Source organism: Pundamilia nyererei, unplaced genomic scaffold, assembly GCF_000239375.1.
Source record: "Pundamilia nyererei isolate P.nyererei 1_Seehausen unplaced genomic scaffold, PunNye1.0 scaffold00019, whole genome shotgun sequence".
Classification (NCBI taxonomy): Eukaryota; Metazoa; Chordata; class Actinopteri; order Cichliformes; family Cichlidae; genus Pundamilia; species Pundamilia nyererei.
Window position 1 is genome coordinate 3,682,178 of NW_005187420.1, and position 11,560 is coordinate 3,693,737.

The window sequence follows — 11,560 nt, forward strand, 5'->3', positions numbered from 1 at the left end:
TCAGGAAGCATCCCTGAGGTTCAGGAAGCATCCCTGTTTACCGATTTAGAAGAACAGCTGTGGTGGGTTATCTCAGCTGTGCCCACACAGAAGCTGTACACGAAAGATGGAACGAGCTTCTCCGTCTTAAACCTGCGTTGTTTGTGTTGGCCAGCAGGGGGCGAATCTTCTGGTTGTAAAGTAAATCTGGGTGGAAATGAGCCCACAGTCCACTGATGAGTCCGTGGCCTCGTCACTACTTTGATCTTTCATACTTATTTATTGTATTGATACTTTATAACTGAGGAGCCAGAACCTCACGTCACTACATGTCACGTTAACGAGTCAGTGGGCAGTGTCACGGTGGTGACGTCCATCTTTTGTATACAGTCTGTGTTGTGAAGAGGTTGGGTCGGACGCTCTTCACCTTCAGACTGCTGTGATTTGGGTCCATAAAAAGAAATAAAACTGAATTAAAAATCGGTTTATTGTCTGTAGTCTGGATTTCATGTCGTGTTTTATTTGTGCTGAAGTGAATATTTATTCTATTTCAAGCAGCTTTTTTCATTACTTCTTAATTTTGTTACAGTATTTTACTGGTAAATTATAAAGACGATACTTTCAGAAAGGCTTCATATAAATTCTGTCTTATTTAACTTTATTTTCCTACATCTCGGCTCACTTATGGAGACGTTTCTGCTGGACTGAATCGACTTGTTTAAAAGAAATGTTGTAATAAGTAAAGACTGAACCACGGCTTAGATCAGTAAAGAAATCAAACCCAGCACCGAACACTGAAGCTCATCCCAGAAACAAGTGCAGGATTTTAAAGGCAATGCTTTAAAATGATTTCATGTTCAAAGAAAACAAGAATGCAGTGTCAGTCGAACTCATCAGGATGGAAAAGCTGGGAAACTTGGACTCTGGTGAAGGAATGAGCAGCTGAGGCACGGCGACACCGCTGTAACGGCAGGGCCCGATTAAAGAACCGCTCCAGTTTCTTAGCAGCCGAGTCAGTTTTGACCCTCGCGTCTCGCTCGGACGCCGTCCGTGTCACTCGTCCGGCTTCATTAACGTTCACAGAAACGACGCCGGGAGCAGAAACGCCCCGAGCTGTAACAAACTGGAACTTCCTTTTTTCTGTTTTTAACTGTGTCGTTTTATAAAAACATTTTTGAAGAATTGCACAAATAAATAAAGAGATCAGAGACAGAAAAGCGCGACGCTGCAGAGGCGTCACGTGCTGCTGGCAGACCGACCGTCAATCTGCGTCTCGTTGCCAAGAAAACACGCTTCTTTAAATCTCACGGGAAACTAGCTGTCTGTGTAGGAAAATCACAAACTTTATTTGATCCACATAGTGAACACTTGTCTTCATGTTACAGTTTAGTCCAGATCAGAAAGTCAAGCCCGCTCGTCCTGTCGTCAGATTTCCTTTCAGTTTGTGAAAGATTCACGCTGAAGCTCGTTGGGGTCGGCGTGCACTCACGGGCTGTCCGTCTTAGTCTTTGCTCAGGCTCCCGCCTCCTGTAGACCCATCTGTGTGTGCGTGTGTGTGCGTGCGTGCGTGTGCGTGTGTGTGCGTGCGGTTAAAACCTTCCACCGCCACTAGGTGGAGTCAACGCCACGCAGGCATGAGCTGCAGCATCTCTGTTTGTACGTGTCCACATGGCACAGCCTCAGCCTCCTCACCACACTGCAGTACTGGGTGGTGTCCTCGCATTCACCTGCAGGGAGAAGAACACCTCATCTCACATCTAGCACCGTGAAAAACATTACAGGTGTGTTTCTGGAGGTTTTAGGTTTTCGATGGTGCAGATTTCACGGTTCTCCAAACGACAGGGAGGCCGTGCGCGCCCACAGACTCCTCCTCATCTTGTTTTGCTATAAGTTGTGACCACCGTGCCTCACAACACTCTGAACACAAGTTTGGATCCTTCTCACGTTAAACACGGTGCGTCTTTTTAAGGACACAAACTCCAACACCTGACTCGTTCTAAGTCACACTGAATAAAACATTAAGCCCATCCACCCATTTTCTTCTGCTTATCCAGTTCAGCGTTTCCTGCTGACGGGCCGACGGGGCTGACGCCGTCTGCACCCAACCTAACGCCGCCACCTGCATGAGGAGGTCGATACGTGTCGATATGGAGCGAAGCTCAAAAACAGGAAGGCTTTTCATTGTTCTGAACGTTAGCGGGTGAAAATGACGGGCTGAGGGCAGCTGTGAGTTTTGTGACACTGACATCACCTCGTGAGCCGCCGACAGCGCGCCCGCGTCCAGGATGTCGTGACGTACGAGGAGCGCCGCCGCCGGTGATTAAAATGAAGCATTTAACATTTACTGGTTGTCATTCAGAGCTGCTGGTTTGCTGCTTCAGTTTCAGTTAAGTCCAATCAGCCTGACTGCAGCGCCACAAAGGTGAAATTCATCTGCATAAACTTTTACATGAAACTTTAAGAAACCTTCAGGGTTTTTTAGCGGTTTGAATAAAACAAGTCCAACGTGGCCGATCGCACACGCCACAGGTCAGCTGTAGGTTTACGTATTTAACGGCTTCGCCTAAAGAGCGCAGGACGCGGCGCAGACTTACTCCCACAGGTGGCGGTGTTGCAGTGCTGCCAGGTGGAGGGTCGCTGGAGCCAGGCGCAGTGCTGGTCGGCCAGAGTCCGGCCGGTCTTGCTGTGAACGCAGTCCACCCTGCGGGACTGGAAGCCACTCCCACAGACCACGGTGCACGCTCGCCACGCACCGGGACGCCACTGAACATCGCACAGGTCAGACGAACAGTTGCGCACGGACACCGGTCTGAAAGAGAGACTGGGAGTTATTGATGGGATTGGTGATGAATTCTGATGGTGTCAGTTCTGCTCCGCCTCGGTCAGCGCTACTGGCTTAGAGCTGTGAGCACAACGCCATCCAGCTCTACCTGTGAGGTTTTAATAAATATTTATTCAGTTAGTGGTTGCCATGGGAGCCAAATTAAGCATCCTGCAGGTTAAAGAGAGGTCGCCGTGCTCTGCTGGCCATTTTACAAAGAACGACTCCATCGCTGTGCGCAGGAAGTTCTCAGCCTGGAAGCAGAAAGAACACTGGATGTGGTGCAGCTGTTCTCGTGGCCGTAGATGGGCAAACTCCACCTGCTGATCTGCCCGACGCTCGGCAGGAAGAAGAAGAAAACAGGAAGGTAGCAACGGTTCGATCCAGCAGCCGCTTGCCAGCGTGCCCGAGCACATCGTGAGCCAAACTAACGGCAGCGTGTTTAGCTTTACGGGTTTGAGGTCTCTGTAGAAGAGGAGCAGCTCTGATCACATGGTAGGTAATCAGTGAGACTCGTTCCTGGTGGCTGATGGACTCCATCATGGCTGCTCTTTGTCAGTGATTCAGCTGGCGGGTGGAGGATTCTGCGGTCTCAGGTTTCGGAGCTCCAGCTCACACTGGGATTGCCCCGAGCTTCGAGTTCAGGCATCTGACACCGAGGGGATCAGCAGACGGACGGACGATCTGTTGCAGCAAAGAAGCTGACTGTGAGCAAATCTGTCACATCGCCGGCTGATCCGTGTTCCCGCCCTCACATATGGCGGCGAGAGAACGAGGCTGTGGTTGGTCAGAGTCGCTGCTCCTCCACCTGACTGGGGTGGCGAACAGACCCAGGACACATAATAAGAAGAATACGACGTTCAATAAAAATGCAGTGCTGGTAGATAATAGCGCTCAGTGTATATACTATAACAACACACACCTGCAGACCGACACAGGAAGAAGCCAGAGTGACGCACAGATCGAACAGTTTGGGAACATTTCAGTTGTATGAAAGAGTCATTTGGTGTCTGAGCGCGTGCGTACCTGCTCCGGAGGTCACAGTCTGTGTAGGAGGAGCCGTTGGCGTGCTGGCAGACGACCGATCTCCTCTGCAGGGTGGTGGTGGGGCCCAAACACCTCCCCGAGCACTAAGATTCAAACAGTCACAGCTGAAGGCGACTTGCCTACACCGTGTCACGTGCACGTGTCTGATTAAACGTCTGACTCTACCTTCCCCCACGGACTGGTCACCCAGACGGGGCAGTTATTGGCGGAGCACGGCTCCGTGTCCGCCGGCCGACTCGTCCCCTCGCAGGCGGCCGCCGGCAGGGTTCTCGCCGCACCTCCGGCGTCGAGCTGCTGACACGTGACCCGCCGCTGCTTCTGGCCGGCGCCGCATGAGGCCGAGCACTTTGACCACTCCGACACCGACCATCTGACACAAAGACAGCGACACACGAAGCACACAAACGCAATAAAAAGCTTCAAATGAAACTCCGTCCAAACATTTCGTCTCTTCCTGGAAAGAAGAATCTGTCAAAGCTGCGCTCGTCTCGTTTTAACTCCTCTCAGGCTCCTCCCGAGGAAACCGGGGTGACGAACTACAGGAAAAGGCGGAACGATGGGAATCCTGAGGCTGTTATGCTGCCATCTTTGCTGGCACAGTCCAGGTCCTCTTAAGAAGAAATGTATTCATAGATAAAAATAGATAAAAATCACAAAGTGCTTCACAATAAAACCAGAAATCTGAATAAAACAACGAAAATTTATTAAAAGCTCGTTTGTATAGAAATGTCTTCAGCAGAATCTGCACAGCGTGGAGACGACAGAGGACAAGTCCACAGCCTCAGTGCCTGAAAAGGTTTGACCAACAGTGACCTCTGACCTGAAGACCTGACCCTGCTGGGGAAGAAGCAGGTCAGAGATTCACTGGGGAGCTTCACCATGTAGAGCTCGAAAAGCTCAAACTAAGACGTTAAAGTGAAACCTAAAATGTAGAAGCCTAAACTTCCTGTTAGTGGCGTCCCATAGAGCCGGTTTGTTGTAAAAAGAGCCTTACAGCCACCTCAGCTCTGCCTTTGACACCTGCAGTCTGAGCGAAGTTTGTTTCTTAGACGATAAAAACATGGAGTGACGCTGAGCGTCAAATATGGCGCCCAAATTTCTGAGACTCGATTGAACAGAAGAGCCTGAAAAACCGACACGCTGCTTCATTTCTGAAATTGCGTAAACAGGAACAAGCTGTCGTGTCCTGATGGCAGCGATGCTCCACGATTAACTGTGTAACTGAGTAACTGTGGGAAGAGCACTCGGCTCCTGCATCAGACCAAACGAGGAGTATTTTATTTTATTCTTTTGGAAGAATGATTTCCATCCAACCACAGACTTGCCAAAGAGCACTAAAGCTTGAGGTGAGATGAATTACAATGCCCCCCCCGGACTGAAATCTCCACCCATGCTTGTAGCTGTAAACACAGAGCTCCGTCAGCCTGCAGCACTACAGTTGCATCCCGAGCCGAGCTAACAGCGGGTCATTTGTGTTGCATTAGCGAGTGAAGCTGACTCAGTGTGTGGCAGCAGAGCCGGAGGGGGGGGGCTGACTGATGGGCTGTATGATGGGTGCTGGCAGGCTGGCAGCAGCGGGGGGGACTCGGGGTGAGCAGATTCTGCTGAGAGTTACACTTCTGCTGCTCTCCGTGATTCATTAGCGGCCGACCCTCTGCTCACCGCGGGCACAAAACTCAGAGCGGGAAAGGAAAAATGTCAGTCAGTGGGCAGCTTTATGCTATAATCTGTCAATATCGCGGCGGCGCTCACAGGAAGCGCTGCTCTCGCCTGTTTTTGAAGAAGTTCCTTTAATAAAACACGTCAGCAGGTGACAGGAGAGGCTACGGCTCGAATGTGATTAAAGCTGATTGAACGTCGCCTGCTTACAAAACAGCTAACACCTCGGACACCTGCCCACATTAGTGCCCTGCTCCCCAGCACTGGACGCTTGATGGGCGGAGCCACTAGACAGGTACCCTCCCTCTCTGACAAACGCTGAGCTGCACCCGACCGACCGAGAGAACGCCGCACGCGGGCGGTTCTCCTGGATTTGCCAGAACAGCGAACCGTCTTCTTTTCAGATCAACGATTCATTTTCAGAAGTTTTGGGAGGAGCTGCCTTGTGCTGGACACGCCCCCAAAAAGAGAAACGAAGCTTAGACAGTAACTTCCATCATTCCTTGAAATGCAGCTCGACGCCAGCAGGACGGACTGCACAGCTGGTTAACGCGCTCGGCGTCCACGCTCAGGTGAACATGGCGATCGAGCGTACCTGGGGGGGCAGGCCTGTCTGTTGCAGGGGACCGGGGACGTGACGGGTTTCGGTACGCGCTGACACATGTCGGGGTGAACGTCCTTTCCGTCCAGAGAGACGCATCGGATCCGCCGCAGCCACGTCCCTCTGCTCCCGCAGGAAGTGCTGCAAGTGGTCCAGCCCCCAAATCTCCAGCCAAACTCTGCAGAACGAAAGAGGAAACATGGAGATGCATGAGATCGAACGAGTATTCTGTAAATCGGCAGAAGCTTCTGGGCTCTCAGTGACGGTCAGTCCGTTTGTATGAGGAGAGGTGTGGCCGCCATGATGTCACCATTGGTCACTTCCTGTTAGCCCCCGTGTACAGCAGGGGGCAGCAGTCCAATAAAACCAGAGCTCAACACATTTTACTTTAGTTGTTATCCAACATGGATAACGTGTCACAGCTGAAATAAACTGACTTTAGTGAATGAAGCTGCTTTTGACTCAGCAACACCAGCGTCCTGCTAACTGCGTGCTGATTGGTCGGTTAGGGCTTTAGGACAGGATGTTCTCTGTTTCCAAAGATAACTCCAGCAAACAGCAGCGTCGCTAAAGCGCCTCATGGTGCTGTGACGTAAACTAGAATCTAGAACTCCAGCTACCTTTGAACCCTCTTATCACAAAATCCCCAGAAGAAAGATTTTTACTCCAAATTGAGATTTTAGCTCTACAGCGCCAAACCTGTAGCCCCACCCACAGTTATCCCTCTTTAATCAGCCTTTCTGACTCCAACAGACTGAGACCAGAAACTCATCAGCAAAGATCAAATCAAAGCTCAGCAGAGCGGCCTCCGACCTGCTTCTTTGCCCCCTGCTGGACGGTAGAAGGAATGCAGCTTTAAGCCACTTTGCACCGTCTGTGCGTCTCAGACACAAACGCTAAATCTATTCAAACTCAGCCACCGGTTCCCATCAGACTGACATCAGACGCTCCACAGAATACGTGACAGCTCAAAGGTCGGTGAAAACGACTTCTGATCTATACATTTATTGATTTATAGACTCTGTGCTGGACTGCATCATCTGCATGCAGAGGCGATCTCTTCGCTGACAGCTGTTCCAAATGGCGGAGCCGTGCCTCGTTATCCACACGGCCGCAGTTTGAAGGGAAGACTGTAGAAGCTACAGGCCAAACCGGGACGGGGCTCGGAGGAATGCCTCAGCATCCCGTCACAGTGAGATTTGGCAGCGGTGACAGAGGATGCAAAGCCTGAGCGGCGGCGTCAAACACCACCCTGACACGTTAACGTGTCGCGCACGAGCCTGCACAGATTCTCAATGTTTAATTTCAGATGCTGAAACGGCCACAGTGGAGGCAGGGAGACGTCCGAGGCAGAGGAAGGGACGGCGTCACAGAGACAAAGAAGCGGCTTCATTCCTGCAGAGCTGGGCTGGACCTGAATAATCGTGTGGGGCATTCATCGTTTCTTTGATAGAAATGATGCTCAGTTTGTTCCCACAGGAGATTTTTCCACTCTGGAGAGCCAAATAAAGTCAGGCCGTGTGACGCCAGCTCGGCGCTGACACCGGCAGCTTCCAGAGATGAACCACCTCATCCACCCGGGACGTTCCCTCCCCTCAGCGTTCCCCGGATGCTCGTTTCCACAAACCGCTTTTTGTTTTTAATGTATTTACTTTAACTAAGCTTCACACTTTAAGCAGCTTTTGGATTCTCGTCCTCTCAGACGCATTAAGCACTCCTCGCCACCCACGCACGAATTAGGAGACGCGCTTCCTGCCATTTATCGCTCACTCGGTCCAATTATCATTCGTCTCATGACTTCCAGCTCGCTCTGTTTGCCTGTGTTTACCTTCCTCTCCAGAACTACTGACATCATTTGCTGAGTTTATTCATGCAGATGCAGCTTCAGCATCAGCGAGACCGTAAAAATGTTTTCAAGCACATAATAAAAATCCAGTTAGATCATAACAATCTGAGAAGAGTCGTGGAAACACTCAGCAAAGGAGCTTCGGCGCTTCCTTTACCGCCTGCTTTAACGGTGGAGGTTTTCCAGCTTCAGGAACCACGTCACCGTCGTCCACGCTCACATTATGAACACGCCCTCTCGTTTCAGCTCCTGACTTTATGACATTTTCCATGGAGCTCAAGCTGCAGCCCTGTTGCCTCCAGACCAACCTGATCACTGCATATCATGATATTCATGTACATTAGATAGCCGCTGATATGAGACATGCACAGTATAGTAACCCTGCATTTTGAAAACTTCCCGTCCTGGAAAAGCGTCCCTGTCCACTGCCTGTGTCCACAGGCAGGCGGCGTAAACACTCACCTTCGCTGTGAACGTATATCCAGGCTGACAGGATTTGCCTGGTGCTGTTGATGAAGGTCTGGCATCTGTAGCGGCCCGCGAACTTCCCCTGGAGCGTGCTGACTTCCAGCACCCGACCCCCCACCAGCATCCTGTGCTGCAGACCCTGACCCGGACCGGGATCTGGGGAGTGAGCCGGAGCCGAAACCTCCTTCAGGGTCCGGTTGTTGTACTCCCAGCGCACAGGCGGCTTGTGGTCGGAAACCACCGGACAGCCTGCGACAGGCAGGAGCAGAAAGAATGTATGTCTTTAAAACTATAACGCAGAAAATGCTAAACAGGAACTCCATCAAGTTCAGACACTAATGCAGCGCTAATGGATGAAAGAAGTCCATCTGAGGGGAGAGCGCTGCTTAATGTGAGAGCAGCTCAGCGATGGGAGGCGGCTCGACCTTGTTATTCAGCAGACTCAGACCGGAGCTGTGACTGAGATCTTCTCCTTAACTTTAAATCCGATAAAATCTAAAGTTAAAGACGATTTTATTCTGACACTGTTTTCAGTTCTTTAATAAAAGCCTGTGAAGCCACCTTTCCAAACCCTTTATATTAACAAACAGCAAATCCAATCCGTCTGAGGATGTCGTGGTTTTGTCTCCTATATTTATCTGGTCATCACATTAAGGTCAGTCTGCGGCTCCGGGCACAGGATGTTGTCTTCGCTGGTGAGAAACCGGCCGTGACTGTGACAGCAGAGGTGAGTAAAGCGTACCTATGCGCAGGACGTCTCCAGGTTTGATGAAGACGCTCGTGCCGCGCCGTGACGCCATGAGGACTCTCCTCCTGCTCAGCTCCTGAGACGCTGGAAGCACCCGGCTCCCTCCGGCTGGATCTGCACACACAAACGTTACTCCACGTGACCCAACGCGAGCGATTATGGCGAGAGGTCGGCTTTATGTGTGAACCCACCGTGGACCTTCAGGACTGTGGAGGCGGTCGACTTTCCTATGGCGTTGGTGGCGGCACAGGAGTAGGTGCCCTGGTTGTGCACGGAAACGTTTCGGATCCACAGCGAGCCAGACGGCAGGGAGACGGCGCCGGCGTCCAACAGCCCGTCCTTCCTGTGCCACAGCACCGTGGGGCGAGGAACACCTGACAGACGGAGAAAGGAGCGTTAAAAATGTAACAACAACAGAACAGGTCAAACATGGTGAGATGAATCCTGACGCTGCAGGAAGAAGAACGTGTTGCTTCCTGTTTAAAGGGAGTTTTTCTTTCCCGCTGCTGCCAAAGCTCCTCTGATTGCTGTATTACACGGTCTTCCTCTGAATTTTATTACAAATGCCATTCAATCAAAGTATTTGGACGGCGTTTGACTGATGCAGTATTTATCATGACGAGGACGAGCTGGCGACACAGTTATGGAGTCAGGATGTAGAGAAACACTGCTGCTCTGTCAGAGGAGGAGCAGAGTCCGGCCTGAAGCTGAGCGCGAGCTCTGACGTGAATCTGAAATCAAACTCTGGCTGAACTTCACACGGCTTCACTTCCTGCGTCTGAACAGCGGCTGATGTGAAGCGAGGATCAGCGTGAGAGTCTGCAGAGCCCACAGGCTGTGTCGGGGTCAGACCCCACGCTGCTCCCGCCGTGGATTCCTGCGAATCGACTTCCACAAGCGTTCCCTGTTTAGCAGCACAGCTCTGCAGGAGAAGCGCTTCTTTTCCTTTTTTGACACAGAGATATCACGACGTGTTTTCCCAATCTCTGTGATGCTTACACCCCAACACACCCCGAACACTCCACTTGGACTCGCCGCCTTTTCAAACAGCCCCAAATAAATGTAGGCAGAAATAATTAGCATGCAGTAATTAAAGCAGTACTTCTGTTTACTTGTGAAAATTAGAAGCATAAACGAGTCATGAAATGTTAATTTTATGCACAGAATATATATACGGCATATTAAGGTGACATACTTAAAGGGTCTGGAGTCCCAGCTGAGACGAGCAGAGACAGATAAGTGTTGTTCCTGTGCATGAACGGAGACGGGAAAGAAAAATGTTGGTTTAGCCTGAAACACGTGTGTCACGTGCAGAGATACACAGCTCCTGCAGAGCTGCAGCTCAGCAAGAGCAGGTTGTCCCACACTTTGAGAACTCTGTGACCACACCCACCTTTGAGTGGCACGCCGACCTGCAGCTCACACTGAAGCTGAGCCGGAATTACCTGACGATGATGATGATGACGATGATGGTTCTCAGCTGCAGGTTGGACTGTTCAGGTCCAGTTGGAGAAATTTTCTGGAAGGAGTCGAGCGGGAGATTGACGGACGGATCGATGCGGCGTCTGCTGTCACGTTGCTGATTTGTTTTCCTGAGTCTGACGGTGAAGCTGTCGACTGATTGGTCAGCCTACGCTCCCACTCGCACCTTAAATGATCTGAAACTCTGGCTGGAAACTGACAGAAAAAAGAGACCAACTTCCTGTGACGAGCGCCTGGCCGAGGAGCTGCTGCGCCTCCAAAAGGAGCCAGCTGAGGCGGTTGGAGGTGAGACGCTCATGTCTCCCAGCTGGCTTGGGAACATTGGGAACATTGGGAAATGTCCCAGTGGAGGAGGTGGCTGGGTATCTCTGCTCACACTGCCGCCCTGCCACCCAGGTGGTTGGGAGAAGATGAGTGAACACTGCTTGTTGCAGAATCAGGATCATGAAAATAAGAGTGTTTGTCTGGGAATCTTCCAGCTACAAGCTAAAGGAGCAAACCTCTGATGGAACGAAGGAACTGCAGCTCGGCTCACAGCTCTTTAACTCTCGTGTGTCTTCATTAGAGTCAGTGTGGACAAAGGCAGGAGGCAGCTCAGACCGTGTGCACCGGATAACTGGTCGAACAGGATTTCAGCTTCCAGCTGTCTTTCTGCAGCAGCAGCGTACGAGCTGATCAGGACTTGGACACAGCTCAGAGTTTAGTCTCTCTGCACTTCATATATTGAGGTGAGTGAGGTGAACTCCTGAAGTGAGGCGTCCAAACGTGACTCTCACTCTTACATCAGACAGCTATGAACACCCAGCTGCCAACAGGAGAATGCTCTGATTTTCCAAGATGTCACTCTCCATTACAGACTTCACTTCACCCAATCAGATGAAAAATTACTTTCAATCTGGTTTATCTCAC

At 50.9% G+C, this 11,560-nt stretch overlaps 1 protein-coding gene across 1 annotated transcript in view; it reads right to left on the reverse strand.

The window, feature by feature from the left end:
• Window positions 1-1,298: 1,298 nt before the first annotated feature.
• adamtsl3 (ADAMTS-like 3) overlaps window positions 1,299-11,560 on the reverse strand; it is a 97,331-nt gene continuing 87,069 nt past the window's right edge. The window contains exons 24-31 of the mRNA XM_005726448.1: window positions 9,361-9,543; window positions 9,164-9,283; window positions 8,416-8,670; window positions 6,102-6,285; window positions 4,013-4,217; window positions 3,827-3,930; window positions 2,574-2,788; window positions 1,299-1,706 (exon numbers count right to left, since the gene is read on the reverse strand). Of these exons, the coding sequence (XP_005726505.1) occupies window positions 1,588-1,706; window positions 2,574-2,788; window positions 3,827-3,930; window positions 4,013-4,217; window positions 6,102-6,285; window positions 8,416-8,670; window positions 9,164-9,283; window positions 9,361-9,543 (1,385 nt within the window). The 3' untranslated portion in view covers window positions 1,299-1,587. The remainder of the gene's footprint in view (window positions 1,707-2,573; window positions 2,789-3,826; window positions 3,931-4,012; window positions 4,218-6,101; window positions 6,286-8,415; window positions 8,671-9,163; window positions 9,284-9,360; window positions 9,544-11,560) is intronic.